We start from the raw sequence: 16,635 nt of genomic DNA on the forward strand, positions 1-16,635 counted from the left end.
ATATTCCCAATATAAATCCGTCATATAATCAGGAACTAAAGAAATGACACATTCTTAAGCAATCTAAATTATCTTAACTGCAATGAAGAGTTTCAATTAACTTTTCATATTTACCCAACTCCCATTTTAAACTTTACATATCAAGAACGGGTTTCCACAGTACCTGGAAAACCTAGAATTCCTGGAAAAATCAGGGAACTTGGAAATGGTTTTAAACATCAGGGAAAAGTCAAGGAATTTATATTTTTTATTGCAAATAGAAAGCGTTTCCAAAAATATAGGTTAAAAATTGACAAGTTTAGGTCAAAATAAGTCAGGGAAAATCTTTAGAAATGACTAGGGAACCCGGAAAAGTCAGGGAAAATCTTCGGAAATGACTATCGAACCTGGAGAAGTGAGGGGAAATCTACGGAAATGACTAGGGAACCTGGAAAAGTGAGGGAAAATCTTCGGAAATGACTAGGGAACCTGGAAAAGTGAGGGAAAATCTTCGGAAATGACTAGGGAACCCGGAAAAGTGAGGGAAAATCTACGGAAATGACTATCGAACCTGGAGAAGTGAGGGGAAATCTACGGAAATGACTAGGGAACCTGGAAAAGTGAGGGGAAATCTACGGAAATGACTAGGGAACCTGGAAAAGTGAGGGAAAATCTTCGGAAATGACTAGGGAACCTGGAAAAGTGAGGGAAAATCTTCGGAAATGACTATCGAACCTGGAGAAGTGAGGGGAAATCTTCGGAAATGACTAGGGAACCTGGAAAAGTGAGGGGAAATCTACGGAAATGACTAGGGAACCTGGAAAAGTGAGGGGAAATCTACGGAAATGACTAGGGAACCTGGAAAAGTGAGGGGAAATCTACGGAAATGACTAGGGAACCTGGAAAAGTGAGGGAAAATCTTCGGAAATGACTAGGGAACCCGGAAAAGTGAGGGAAAATCTACGGAAATGACTATCGAACCTGGAGAAGTGAGGGGAAATCTACGGAAATGACTAGGGAACCTGGAAAAGTGAGGGGAAATCTACGGAAATGACTAGGGAACCTGGAAAAGTGAGGGAAAATCTTCGGAAATGACTAGGGAACCTGGAAAAGTGAGGGAAAATCTACGGAAATGACTATCGAACCTGGAGAAGTGAGGGGAAATCTTCGGAAATGACTAGGGAACCTGGAAAAGTGAGGGGAAATCTACGGAAATGACTAGGGAACCTGGAAAAGTGAGGGGAAATCTACGGAAATGACTAGGGAACCTGGAAAAGTGAGGGAAAATCTTCGGAAATGACTAGGGAACCTGGAGAAGTGAGGGTAAATCTTCGGAAATGACTAGGGAACCCGGAAAAGTGAGGGAAAATCTACGGAAATGACTATCGAACCTGGAGAAGTGAGGGAAAATCTTCGGAAATGACTAGGGAACCTGGAGAAGTGAGGGTAAATCTTCGGAAATGACTAGGGAACCCGGAAAAGTGAGGGAAAATCTACGGAAATGACTATCGAACCTGGAGAAGTGAGGGGAAATCTACGGAAATGACTAGGGAACCTGGAAAAGTGAGGGAAAATCTTCGGAAATGACTAGGGAACCTGGAGAAGTGAGAGAAAATCTACGGAAATGACTAGGGAACCCGGAAAAGTGAGGGAAAATCTACGGAAATGACTAGGGAACCTGGAAAAGTGAGGGAAAATCTCCGGAAATGACTAGGGAACCCGGAGAAGTGAGGGTAAATCTTCGGAAATGACTAGGGAACCCGGAAAAGTGAGGGAAAATCTACGGAAATGACTATCGAACCTGGAGAAGTGAGGGGAAATCTACGGAAATGACTAGGGAACCTGGAAAAGTGAGGGAAAATCTTCGGAAATGACTAGGGAACCCGGAAAAGTGAGGGAAAATCTACGGAAATGACTAGGGAACCTGGAAAAGTGAGGGAAAATCTCCGGAAATGACTAGGGAACCCGGAGAAGTGAGGGTAAATCTTCGGAAATGACTAGGGAACCCGGAAAAGTGAGGGAAAATCTTCGGAAATGACTAGGGAACCTGGAGAAGTGAGAGAAAATCTACGGAAATGACTAGGGAACCCGGAAAAGTGAGGGAAAATCTACGGAAATGACTAGGGAACCTGGAAAAGTGAGGGAAAATCTCCGGAAATGACTAGGGAACCCGGAGAAGTGAGGGTAAATCTTCGGAAATGACTAGGGAACCCGGAAAAGTGAGGGAAAATCTACGGAAATGACTATCGAACCTGGAGAAGTGAGGGGAAATCTACGGAAATGACTAGGGAACCCGGAAAAGTGAGGGAAAATCTACGGAAATGACTAGGGAACCTGGAAAAGTGAGGGAAAATCTCCGGAAATGACTAGGGAACCCGGAGAAGTGAGGGTAAATCTTCGGAAATGACTAGGGAACCCGGAAAAGTGAGGGAAAATCTACGGAAATGACTATCGAACCTGGAGAAGTGAGGGAAAATCTTTGGAAATGACTAGGGAACCTGGAAAAGTGAGGGAAAATCTTCGGAAATGACTAGGGAACCTAGAGAAGTGAGGGAAAATCTACGGAAATGACTAGGGAACCCGGAAAAATGAGGTAAAATCTACGGAAATGACTAGGGAACCTGGAAAAGTGAGGGAAAATCTCCGGAAATGACTAGGGAACCCGGAGAAGTGAGGGTAAATCTTCGGAAATGACTAGGGAACCCGGAAAAGTGAGGGAAAATCTACGGAAATGACTATCGAACCTGGAGAAGTGAGGGAAAATCTTTGGAAATGACTAGGGAACCCGGAAAAGTCAGGGGAAATCTTCGGAAATGACTATCGAACCTGGAGAAGTGAGGGGAAATCTACGGAAATGACTAGGGAACCTGGAAAAGTGATTGAAAATCTTCGGAAATGACTAGGGAACCTGGAGAAGTGAGGGAAAATCTACGGAAATGACTAGGGAACCTGGAAAAGTGAGGGAAAATCTTCGGAAATGACTAGGGAACCTGGAGAAGTGAGGGAAAATCTACGGAAATGACTAGGGAACCCGGAAACGTGAGGGAAAATCTACGGAAATGACTATCGAACCTGGAGAAGTGAGGGGAAATCTACGGAAATGACTAGGGAACCTGGAAAAGTTAGGGAAAATCTTCGGAAATGACTAGGGAACCTGGAGAAGTGAGAGAAAATCTACGGAAATGACTAGGGAACCCGGAAAAGTGAGGGAAAATCTACGGAAATGACTAGGGAACCTGGAAAAGTGAGGGAAAATCTCCGGAAATGACTAGGGAACCCGGAGAAGTGAGGGTTAATCTTCGGAAATGACTAGGGAACCCGGAAAAGTGAGGGAAAATCTACGGAAATGACTATCGAACCTGGAGAAGTGAGGGGAAATCTACGGAAATGACTAGGGAACCTGGAAAAGTGAGGGAAAATCTTCGGAAATGACTAGGGAACCCGGAAAAGTGAGGGAAAATCTACGGAAATGACTAGGGAACCTGGAAAAGTGAGGGAAAATCTCCGGAAATGACTAGGGAACCCGGAGAAGTGAGGGTAAATCTTCGGAAATGACTAGGGAACCCGGAAAAGTGAGGGAAAATCTTCGGAAATGACTAGGGAACCTGGAGAAGTGAGAGAAAATCTACGGAAATGACTAGGGAACCCGGAAAAGTGAGGGAAAATCTACGGAAATGACTAGGGAACCTGGAAAAGTGAGGGAAAATCTCCGGAAATGACTAGGGAACCCGGAGAAGTGAGGGTAAATCTTCGGAAATGACTAGGGAACCCGGAAAAGTGAGGGAAAATCTACGGAAATGACTATCGAACCTGGAGAAGTGAGGGGAAATCTACGGAAATGACTAGGGAACCTGGAAAAGTGAGGGAAAATCTTCGGAAATGACTAGGGAACCCGGAAAAGTGAGGGAAAATCTACGGAAATGACTAGGGAACCTGGAAAAGTGAGGGAAAATCTCCGGAAATGACTAGGGAACCCGGAGAAGTGAGGGTAAATCTTCGGAAATGACTAGGGAACCCGGAAAAGTGAGGGAAAATCTACGGAAATGACTATCGAACCTGGAGAAGTGAGGGAAAATCTTTGGAAATGACTAGGGAACCTGGAAAAGTGAGGGAAAATCTTCGGAAATGACTAGGGAACCTAGAGAAGTGAGGGAAAATCTACGGAAATGACTAGGGAACCCGGAAAAGTGAGGTAAAATCTACGGAAATGACTAGGGAACCTGGAAAAGTGAGGGAAAATCTCCGGAAATGACTAGGGAACCCGGAGAAGTGAGGGTAAATCTTCGGAAATGACTAGGGAACCCGGAAAAGTGAGGGAAAATCTACGGAAATGACTATCGAACCTGGAGAAGTGAGGGAAAATCTTTGGAAATGACTAGGGAACCCGGAAAAGTCAGGGGAAATCTTCGGAAATGACTATCGAACCTGGAGAAGTGAGGGGAAATCTACGGAAATGACTAGGGAACCTGGAAAAGTGATTGGAAATCTTCGGAAATGACTAGGGAACCTGGAGAAGTGAGGGAAAATCTACGGAAATGACTAGGGAACCTGGAAAAGTGAGGGAAAATCTTCCGAAATGACTAGGGAACCTGGAAAAGTCAGGGAAATCTTTGGAAATGACTAGGGAACCTGGAAAAGTGAGGGAAAATCTTCGGAAATGACTAGGGAACCTGGAAAAGTCAGGGAAAATCTACGGAAATGACTAGGGAACCTGGAAAAGTCAGGGTAAATCTTCGGAAATGACTAGGGAACCTGGAAAAGTGAGGGAAAATCTTCGGAAATGAATAGGGAACGTGGAAAAGTCAGTGAATCTGTGGAAACCCGGTATTATCATGACAGTTGTAAAAATCAAATCACAGGTTCACAGTCAACAGATTATTAAAAATTTCCCCTGAGAAAAAATTCAAACGTTCTGTGCTCTATAGTTAAAAGTCTATATTTATTTACATCTGCAAGAATCCAGAAGATCTGTAAGCTAGAACAAAACCCATTCCATCAGCAAGCGCACGGCAACGTGTCTATTCGAACTGAGCCGTTGGTTTTTTATTTCCGCGAATCTTTTGGCAATTCCTCTTCTGGCCGTTACATTTTCATATTGTTTTGGAAGAAAAATGAACAGGTATAAAGCGAGCGGCCTACCTCGATTGTACTATCGGAGAAGATGGTGGGGTGGGCGCAGGGGCGTGATTGCGGCGCGGTGCCCTTCAAACAAATGACCATAGGCCGCTCTCACACCTGCTTCCCCTCATCGTGACCCGCTCCTGGCACGCCGTAGCCTTCTTCCCTGCCAAACACGTCTTATTTCTGTTTCCTTTCCAGCGCAACAAGAAATGCGGGAAAGCACGCGTCTTCCGCTAAACAAAGAGAACTTAATGTTGTATCTATAAAGGGAACGCGGGGCCCATTTCATTCCTGGTTTTTACAGCGATGTCTGGGTTTGCTTAGGCTTATCGTTCCACCATTGCTCTTCCCTGAGTGCCTGCATGGACGCTTTTAAGCGAGCTCTGCGTTTTCTATATTTCAAAATGTATATAGCAGGATTTTTACGTACAGTAATGTTTATTTTCGAATCATTTATTTTTGAATTTATCTTGTTACTTAATCTTAAAAATGTGATCCCAAATTTAGATATCAAAGAAAACGGTCTTATTTTCGAGATCGATTTACACAAATTTAGAGATCAAGTAAATCGGTATTTTCATCTGCATCGATTGTACCATCTTTCGGCTAAATCGATGTTATTTTCTGCGTTAATTTCGCCACTTTTCATGTCAAGTACGTTCTTAGATTTACCCATCTTTCGTATCAAGTAAAGCAAGTGTTCACAGCTTCATCGATTTACCTATCTTTCAGATAAAGTAAATCCGTGTTCTTTTCCGCGTCGATATACATATCTCAGGGCTGCCACGGTACCTGGAAAACCTGGAATTCCTGGAAAAATTAGGGAATTTGAATATGGGTATAAAAATCAGGGAAGTGTCAGGGAATTTAATTTCGGTTGCAAATAGGAAACTTTTTCTAAAATATAGGTTAAAAATACAAAATCTTAGCACAAAATAAGTCAGGGAAAATCTCCGAGATGATCACGGAAAACCTGGAAAAGTCAGGGAATTTGATTGTGAAAATACTGTGGCAACCCTGTACCTATCATATCAAGTAAATCGGAATTACCAGCTACGTTGATTATCGCTTATTTCAGTAAACCCGTTCTTAACTGCATTTATTTACCCATGCATCTTCCAGATAAAGTAAAACGGTGTTCTTTTGCTGCATCAATTTACCCATCTTCTAGATAAAGTGAGTCGGTGTATTTAGCCCAGTTGATTTACCCATCTTCCAGATAAAGTAAAACGGTGTTCTTTTCCTGTGTATCAATTTACCCATCTTTCTGATCAAAAAGTCGATGTTCTTTTGCTGCATCAATTTACCGATCTTCTAGATAAATTGAGTCGGTGTATTTAGCCCAGTTGATTTACCCATCTTCCAGATAAAGTAAAACGGTGTTGTTTTGCTGTGCATCAATTTACACATCTTTCTGATCAAAAAGTCGATGTTCTTTTGCTGCATCAATTTACCCATCTTCTAGATAAAGTTTATCGGTGTTCTTAGCCCTGTTGATTTACCCATCTTCCAGATAAAGTAAAACGGTGTTGTTTTGCTGTGCACCAATTTACACATCTTTCTGATCAAAACGTCGATGTTCTTTTGCTTCATCAATTTACCGATCTTCTAGATAAAGTAAGTCGGTGTATTTAGCCCAGTTGATTTACCCATCTTCCAGATAAAGTAAAACGGTGTTGTTTTGCTGTGCATCAATTTACACATCTTTCTGATCAAAAAGTCGATGTTCTTTTGCTGCATCAATTTACCCATCTTCTAGATAAAGTTTATCGGTGTTCTTAGCCCTGTTGATTTACCCATCTTCCAGATATCTTTGATATGTTACAAGTCCAGTAAATAGGCGTGCTTTTATTATCAACTTCACATTTCCCAAAACGAATCTACTCCATCAACGCATCGAATTATCCTCCGTTTTCTCTATCCTCCTTAGAATGGACATTTCTTAATACTGCCCAATTAAAGACAGTTTTAGTGAATTCTAGGGCTGTGCGATTAGTGGTTTTAGGCAATCGAGTCGGTTATCGAGTATCAAATTGTTTTTCATCGAGTGTTCGAGTCGAGTAATAGAGTACTTGATTAAGGGGAAACTTTCTCTTATTCGAGTCGACAGTCGAGTAACTAAAAAAAACCCTGAGTAATATTTTTAACGAGTCGAGTTATCGAGTACTTGATTAGGAGCTGGTTTTATTCAAGAAATTATGAAATTAAATTTAAAAGGAGTATATAAAGTAACTTTTTAATGCGTTAATCGACGAGAATTCTCCAATTACTTATTCGAGGTCAAGTACTCGAACTCGACCTCAAAAAGCTCGAGTACTCAATGATGTTCGAGTACTCGCACAGCCATAGTGAATTCCACTGGCCATCGTTAGTGTATTTGCTTTTGAAAACACATAAAACAAAATGGCGGCTCCCATTGTAAATGAAAAGAAACAACTCAACCAAGTCGCCTAGCAACTACGCCCATCTTTTTCTTTCCTATACTGCATAACATAGAACCATATTTTTTTCCAGTTGCGGACAAAGTCAGCTCAATAATTCACATCTCCCGGTATATTCGGTAAATAACTTTGAAATTTATCTTCCGAAACATCGTTTTCTTAAGAGACCTCTTTTTATATTTATTTATTTTTTCTTCTGGCGAAGAAACCGACTCGATTTCTCACTCCGAGAAGAATGATAAACAGGAATTCTCGCGTAAAAATTTAATGCGGGTATAAATGTCGCCAACGCGCTTTTTCACTCAACCAATAATAAAATAAAAAGGACGCTCCGAGGACGCTCTTGTGGCCGCATCCATTTTTATCATTTCCCTAAAAACTCCGTCTTCTCCCCTCCTTTTCACCCCGAACGATACTTCTTTGCACCAAAATCGACCGCGCCTGTTGCGGATCTTAGGATACGAAAAATTTCCTCCTCACATTGGATGAAGGGGGAATAAGTCATCCGTGCCTCCCCCCTCTTTCCCTTTCCAGCTTTTTTTTACGTGTACCGCCTCAGTGTGGATGCTAAAGTTATATTACTGGTAAATAATAAGTATCATCCGATGCGGCCTATCTTCCAACTTTTCTTGGTAAGACCATGGAAGGCCACCATAATACGGCACAGCTTTTATTGTACTGAAAGTAAAAAATGGGGTGCGGCCTATCATCCGATGCGGCCTATCTTCCAACTTTTCTTGGTAAGACCATGGAAGGCCACCATAATACGGCACAGCTTTTATTGTACTGAAATTAAAAAAATGGGGTGCGGCCTATCATCCGATGCGGCCTATCATCCGATGCGGCCTATCTTCCAACTCATCTTTCAATTGAACTTTGAACTTTTGAAGCGAATATTTATTAGAACGCGTTTAATAAAAAAAATACAAATAAGTAAATTTATATAGATATTAAATAAACTAATTTGAAAAATAGTCCCAGGCGCGTAAAAACGTTTTAGATTAAAGGGGGGTACAGTTTGAATATTGAATTTAGCGCCCCCCTTAAACGTAATAAAAAATAACAAAAAAAAAATTGGGCGCCTTTTTCGGATTTGAAGAGGGGTACATTATACCCCTGTTATCCTGTACCCCCCCCCGTTCCTACGCCACTGAGTCCTATAACACGCGCTAAGACGTCTTTTTAGCGTATAGCTAGCGCCATCCAAAATATTTAAAAATCAATGGTATTTTTAATTTAAATTTAGAATATCGGTGACTACATAGTAAAAGTGAAAAGTAAACGGGTTGTTCATTTTTCGACTGTCGAGACTAGCAAGTAAATTTTTTTAAACTTTGAATGGGCAGAACACGTATGATTTTCCAGACGGCAACTTTGTTCGTATTTTTCGGTCGAGTAAACGAAACCCCCAACCCTTCCCAGACGTAGACCATTCGCGAATACGTAGATGTAAGCATCGTACGCGAGGGGAGGGGTTTTTCTAGAAAATCTGCCGTGTTAAAAAACTAGGAGGGTCCCATTTCTAACAGGACCGGGAAGATCTAATTCCGAGGCAGTGTTGGGCATTTTCGTCAAAGAGCCGCTCAGCTCATTCACCGCTCGCACTCGCTAGCATAATATCCGCTCACGCTCACGCATTTTTGAGCGGTAAAATAAGCGCTCCTCTCTTTCCTCTCTTTTTTGAGCGGTAAAGTAAGCGCTTCTCTTTTTGGAGCGGTAAAATAAGCATTTCTCTCTTCCCACTCTTTTTTGAGCGGTAAAATAAACGATTCTCTTTTTGGAGCGGTAAAATAAGCGCTCCTCTCTTTCCGCTCTTTTTGGAAGGGTAAAATAAGCGCCCTTCTCTTTCCGCTCTTTTTGGAGCGGTAAAATAAGCGCTCCTCTCTTTCCGCTCTTTTTGGAGCGGTAAAATAAGCGCTCCTCTCTTTCCGCTCTTTTTGGAGCGGTAAAATAAGCGCTCCTCTCTTTCCGCTCTTTTTGGAACGGTAAAATAAGCGCCCTTCTCTTTCCGCTCTTTTTGGAGCGGTAAAATAAGCGCTCCTCTCTTTCCGCTCTTTTTGGAACGGTAAAATAAGCGCCCTTCTCTTTCCGCTCTTTTTGGAGCGGTAAAATAAGCGCTCCTCTCTTTCCGCTCTTTTTGGAACGGTAAAATAAGCGCTCTTCACTTTCCGCTCTTTTTGGAGTGCTGAAATTGGCGCTCCTCTCATTTTCGTTTCGCGTTCTTTTAAGAAAACATTTTGCCGCTCAATTTCGCTCATAGTAACAAAAGTGCTCACAATGAGAGGAGCGGTGCCCATCACTGCTCCAAGGCGACGTTTTCCCATCGCGTCGGCCTCCTACGAACTTCGCAGTCACGTTAGTGTGGCCCCGGGCTTTATACGACGGGGTTCGAGCCTTTTTCCCTATATTTTATTCTTAGGAGATTTAAAATATGTATTTTTCTGTAGAGTTGTAAGCGTCATAAGCTCTTTAACGTTGGGGCTTCGGAAACTTCTAACTGAAAAATACGAAAAGCGGTGCCGGGGTTGTTTTATGCAAAAGAGGGAAATTTACTATACATGAGGGCCCGTGGCGTTTACCTTAAGGAGGTTAAGGTTCGGAAATACGCCTAAGGAAATACGCTTAGCAAATCAAGACTTTTCTCGCGCATTTTTTAAGCCTAATATTTTCGACCTATTCCTAAACGTATACCGTCTTAACCTCTTTATTGTTAAAAATACGGAAACCCTTTGATGGCAAATAACTTTTTTGTAGCTGGAACGTTTCCTTTTTAGTATTTTAAAATGAATTTACTTGTTACTAAGTTTTAGACCTTTTTCATACTTCGTATTTTATAAGCTCAAACATAGTTCTACGCAAAATCCTATGTACATTAAAATCTTTAGAAGACAAATACCGATGCCAATAATTCGTTTGATTTCTGATTGAAAGAAAATAACGCGAATATTTGGACTGCAGAGTCTGATGCGTATCGCAACAAGAACTTTGAAATAATACATGATGGACATTGGCGCAAATGAATATTTATGCTCCGTTTACTGCGCCTAGAAACGGGGAAATGTTTGCCAAAATAAGATCCTATTTAGTTTTTATTGTGTTCTTCATACGCCTAATTCGTCTGTCTAGCGAAGCGAGCGAGAACATCTAGTAGATATGCATTTTTTGTATGTTTGTACGTTTTGTCCTGGTGCGATAATTAACGCAAGATTTCTTTAAAAGCGTTACAATTTTAGCAATATAACCAGTTCAATACCTTTCTTTGATATACAGTATGTGGTGTAATTCCGTAACATACTTTTTGAATAATGGAAATAAATTCACGTGTACAAAATCTCTTTTTATAAGCTTTATACATCGGCTGGCTAAGATTAAAATTTTAAAACCTTAAATAAAACATTTTTTCGGCGATAAACACCTTTAAAATATTTTTTTTTGTATAAAATTTATGAATTCGTCGTTTGGCTAAGATCAAACTGTTTACCATTTAAATTGGAACGGTCTATATGATGCATATACTAACCACTTTGACGAGTTTTTTCCCTGTTTCCAACTAATATGAGTATTATTACAAGTCTCACATGACCAGAACCAAGTTTTAGTTTTGGTTTCGTTTTTTTACAAGTCTCATCAGGACGAAGTTTTAAGTTTTAGTTTCATTTTTGATTTTGTATAAATGCAAGGTGACCACAAAAATGGCTTAAAAAGTATATATATATATATATTCAAGCGAATTAAAGGAAAATATAGAAAAAACAATAATCAAAAATAAGGGTTCTTATCGAAAAACAGTGGATAAAATAAAGTTAAATATAGGATTAAGAATATAGGACGGAATGTTTTCAGGTTATATACTACACGAGAAAACCTAAGGAATTTATAGGAAGGTATTGAAAATATAGGAAATGTGGTCACCTTGTAAATGTTTTAGAAATGTAATCATTTCGGTAAGAAAACGTACAAACATTTTGGAATAATTTAGTAAATTAAAAAAAATTATAAAAAAAACCATTGGTTTAAAAAAAATAACTTTGTGTGTTTTAAACCAGATAACCCTGGACCTAAATATAAATATATAACATTATTGTACTAACTAAATCTTAGTTAATACGCCTTTAAAAGTTCCCGCTATCACCTCGCGATGCTTACCTATTTAGGGAAGGTTTATAGTTACGCGTTACAAATTTGCAGTTAACGCGTGATATTTTACCGTTGAATTTATGACGTAATAAAAATGTCTATTTTCGTTGCAGGTTGTGCTTTTTTGACCTACTGCGCCAGGGATAGTGCCATCAAGGCTCAGAACGCACTTCATGAACAGAAGACACTGCCCGGGGTGAGTCCATTTTCATTTAATACGGGGTTGCTGACCCAACAACGTCATCACCCTAACTAACCAATAACGACGAACCAAATCTAATTTTAGTTAAATATCCGCGTAATCAGCCAATGATATGGCTAAGCCGCATCTAGGTCACAATCGAATTTTACCAATCACCGTGAACATCTCTTACGAGGAAACTACCCGAGGTGATAATCACCGATTTTGTTGAAACTAGGTGGGTACGTAGACCTTATGGTAACAAGAAATTTCACCAAGGGAAAAGTTGCTATGGGCATTAGTTTTGCCATGGCAACCGAAAATGTTTTTGACAACACAGTATGTATATTTTCCCATTGAAAATTACATGGGAATCTGAGCACTTCTAAATAAAAATAATAATAGTTCTAATGAAAATTATTAATTTTGATCAAATTCAAACAACTAAATTCTATTTATTACCGTCGATTTGGCGATTAGTTGGTAAATTCAACTTTTTATTTTTATATTTCGCTTTTCTCCATTTTTACCGATTCTGATCAATTTTGATGAAATTGACCAAAATTCATCAAAATATCATAAAATTAATTTCATTTGTCAATTTTGATCTATTTTTTAGGTTTTGAAAATTTTCACAGGGGGGGGGGGGGCTTAGAAGCGCTCAGATTCCTATGTTATTTTCAATGCGAAAATATACGTACTGTGTTGTCAAAAACATTTTCGGTTGCCATGGCGAAACTAATGTCCATTGCAACATTTCCCTTGGAAAAATTTCATGTTACCATAAGGTCTACATACCCACCTAGTTGCAACAAAATCGGTGATTATCACCTCGGGTAGTCTCCTCGTTAGTAGCGTAGTCGCGACTAACAACCTGACGGTAGGTGGCAAAGCTAGTCAAAGGCAGGCCACTGTCAATTCACCGTCATCGTTTCGTGAACTTCGGGGACCTAGTGTGGGAACAAAATTTCGCGTAACTAGAAACTGTCTTTTAGAAAAATAGATTCTCAGACTAATTCTATTTAGACGTAACTCTACGCTTCTTCTTTCAAATGCTTCGAGAAGAGTAAAACGAAAACGGACACCGTGGTCGTTGCTGTCCCCTCGCTCCCGTATTTCGTGTACAGCCCCCTTTTAAAACCGCTGCTTTCGGCGGAAATTTCCGCTCTTAAAACGAATTATTTATCTTTTGTCGCTGCCCGCTTAATTACGGTTAGAACTCGGACCGTGTTAGCAAACGAATAACTTATTTACAAAGTTTAGCCGCCGTTCCAAAAGTAAAATAATCTACGTACGTGCCTCCCCCCCCGGCCCGGAGTGGGAAGGTCTTGTTTCTGAGAATTCCCCGAGACAACGGGCTCGATGCCCGAAAAAGAATGACCAGCGTTCGCCCTTCGTCTCCTAGGCACAATTAGCGTCCTTCGCAACTGCCAGGACCGCTTCCTCCGGCCCAGTACCGCCAGCTTTAAATTCCAGCTTCTACTCTCCTCCAGAACCGTCTTTCCAGCCCGTACGAATGCGGTTCCGTGGGGATATTACGAAACTTAGCTTCGGACTCGCTTAGTTTCGGTCGTGTCTTAATTGACAGTACCATCAGAGGCTGAAACGCGCTCTCCGGGTCGCTTCTTTTGCCGCCAGATAACCCCCGGTGTTAATATCGGCGGTGTTGCGTTGGAACGGGGCTGGATGGCGCGTGCCCGCGACTTATAAATGGTGGATAGGGAAATGTTTCGCCTTACTTTTAAGGTTTTAACGTTTGTTTATAAAACCCCTTGTGGATAAATATTTTACGATTTCTCTCTACTTTTTCTTCCCGCTCTTCTCGTTTTAACGATAAAATTCTAAGATCCTGCGAGAATGTTTTCCTTTGATGCCCGTTCTGTACTAAGAAAAGCTTTCTGCCGCTGTTTTTTTTGGCCCGGAACTGCCCAAGTAATGGTATTATACGTTAGAGATTACGAATTTACTATCCCGTGCCAAAATTAAACTAATACTTTACGAATACGTGAAATGGATTATAGTAGGTTAAAAGTTCTTTTTAGATCTAAACGGAAAACCTTTTGAAATTTTCGGTAGTAGATATTGGTGATAAAGACAGTGGCGGCAACAGTGGGTAGACAGAGTATGACATGGCCTACTTTGGAATTCTATCAAGGGGACCAAAAAAAAATAGAGCGTACTTAACATTATACTGCTAAAGGATGCTTTATTTAACTGATTTAAATTGATTACTACTTTCAAACTTATTACGAAGCTAGGTTGTATAGTTGATTAACTCTTCCTTCTTGTGATCGCGTTCGTTTTATTGTACGACCTTTCGTTGTGGATCTTGACGTACCCCACCGCGGAGATCGAGCGCTCGCTCGACTTTGGGGAAAACCAAACCCTTATTATTAACTTTTCCTGGTCAAGATCCTGGCCACAAAGAAAGATCGTGATCTCCGCATTCCACCGGGACCAGTCGACTCCCTCTCTGTTGTTTCCAACTGCGGAAAAGGTCAGGTTCTGGACGGTTAATCGATGTAACTTTGGCGGGCATGTCTCGATCGGCCCGATAAGCCTCCCACGCGTTAATTAAGAAATAAATCTTTTCTAGTTTGCGCATATTGGAAACGAAGATTATTAGTAACGGAGAAGCGTGGGTGGGGGCTGAATTTGGACGGTTCCCCGAGATCCGTCATCATCACCGTCTCGTTTTGCGCTCGCGGACGGCGTCGCTGAAAGGTCTTGGGCGTTGCTTCGTCCAGATTGACCCATAGGCGAAGTTTTATCGTTTTTCTTCCGCATCGGCGTATGGCCTATCGCGGTAATTTCCCCCGAGAAATTCACCCGTTCCTAAGTCTCCCTTATGGCTCGCTCCTTTCTGGGAGCCAGGCGACGTTGCATTCTGGTCCTACGCGCGACTCCAACCTCGGAACGTATCCATCCGCGAGTCTCCGCTTCCAGTCATTCTTCTGGTAGGAGGATACGTTTCGACGTTGTAGCGGTAGCCTCTAAAGAGAGGTATAAAGGACGCGGGGCTGCCATAAAATTTCCTCGTAAAAAGCTATCTTTGCTTTGTTGCTAGCTCCTCGCTTTTGCCCTATTGTTAAATAGAGCCAATCAACGAAAACCCAGAACCTGGAAATCGTTGTTAGCTTATTACTGCGGAGGAACACTTTGGGAGCTTGCTTTCTCGTCTCGCTTAGTCCGCTTGTTTCCCACGATTTTCCGGTTACCCCGGTATTGGCGTCAATCTCTGTTGATAGCTAAAGGTCTAAGGGGTTTATCGCGCTCTGGTACTTACCACGCTTACCAAAAGCGCGACCTTTTTCTTCCAGATTCGCTCGCGTCACGCCTTCGAAGCCGCCGTTGTAAAGCGGTCAGCCTACGGTCAATTTCGGTGTCCTTCCAACGAATCTAATCGTAAATTTTACGCGATATTCCCAGAGAAACCTTTTTTCTGGCACGTTGAACGCCATAAACGCGTTGCGGTGGGGCGTCAGCTCAATTCCCCAGAGTTTTATTTCTATCCGAGGAAAATGCGCCTTTAAAGGAACTTACGAAACTTTGAAACTGCCGTTAGGTTTGATAAACGTAAACTAACTTTGAAAAGCCCAATTTTAGCGAAATATTTGGTTTTGCTTTTAGCCTAGCATTCACCTTTCCTTTATGCGGAATTATCGACCGTGGATGAAAGGTAAAGAATGGTGCTGTAAATCCGGTTGAACGCGAAACCATGATGCCAGTGGGAGAGTAAGGGATTACATATTTCCGTAGTTTCAGTTTCATTATGGATTGAGGAATTAGCCTCTTCAATTTACAAAGTCACAGTGGCGTAGGAACGGGGGGGGGGTGGTTACACGCAGGGTTTTTTACAGGGTTCGTACGGAACCTGGATAATCTGGATAAGTCAATGATTTCCAAATAAGGGAAAAAGTCAGGGATTTTATCAGTCAACAAACTTTGCCTCGCGAAGAATATTCCCAATATAGAAGGTGAAAAATGAAGTCTTATGCCTGGCACCTTTTCCGGAGAATGCTGTTATAAAATATAAATAAGTTTGTGATATTTAAAATAAATTATTTCATTTTATACTTTTACCTATGAAAACATGAAAATTACCTGGAATATTACTTAAACGGTCAGGGATATTGCCACAAATTGGTCAGGGATTTGAGATCCGAAATTTTCGTACGAACCCTGTTTTAATTAAAATGAAATCAATAATTTTTTTATTTAAATCGGATTTTTTTGATTTTATTGAATTAATTGAATTTTATACAATTAATGGCTCTTTTACCGTATAATTAATATATATTTTACTTTTATCAGTTAGCTAATCTTGAATTAAATTAAATCGTAATTAAATTTAATTATTATTTAAAATTTTAGTTTGCTCTGATTTTCTATGTATTTTAATTTTTTAAGAACGTTTTTGCCATTTTTTATTCCTTCATTGAAATACATTGTGTGATTTAAATCAATGATATCTTCAAACAAATAACTTGATTTAAATTATGATTTAGATTAGCCAACCCTGGAAAGGGGTGCACGGTGACCACAATTCCTATATTTCATCATTTTTCCTATATTTAGATTGTCTTCCTATTACATATAAAGTTAATATTAAACCAAAGATCATTTGTTTTATCTTCATTAAAATTATTACTATAATTTCCTATTTTTACCTAAAAATTAGTCCGATAATTTCCTATATTTACCTAAACATTAGTCCGATAATTTCCTATATTTACCTAAAAATTACTCCTATAATTTCCTATATTTACCTAAAAA

At 40.5% G+C, this 16,635-nt stretch overlaps 1 protein-coding gene across 4 annotated transcripts in view; it reads left to right on the plus strand.

The window, feature by feature from the left end:
* Positions 1–16,635, plus strand: part of LOC149922437 (CUGBP Elav-like family member 4) — a 412,846-nt gene that overhangs the window by 12,176 nt on the left and 384,035 nt on the right. For all 4 annotated transcript variants that reach the window (XM_090163727.1, XM_090163728.1, XM_090163730.1 and 1 more), the window contains exon 2: positions 11,792–11,874. In XM_090163727.1, the coding sequence (XP_090019853.1) occupies positions 11,792–11,874 (83 nt within the window). The remainder of the gene's footprint in view (positions 1–11,791; positions 11,875–16,635) is intronic.

The sequence above is a fragment of the Leiobunum rupestre genome, chromosome 11 (assembly GCF_980474605.1).
Source record: "Leiobunum rupestre chromosome 11, qqLeiRupe1.1.hap1, whole genome shotgun sequence".
Classification (NCBI taxonomy): domain Eukaryota; kingdom Metazoa; phylum Arthropoda; class Arachnida; order Opiliones; family Sclerosomatidae; genus Leiobunum; species Leiobunum rupestre.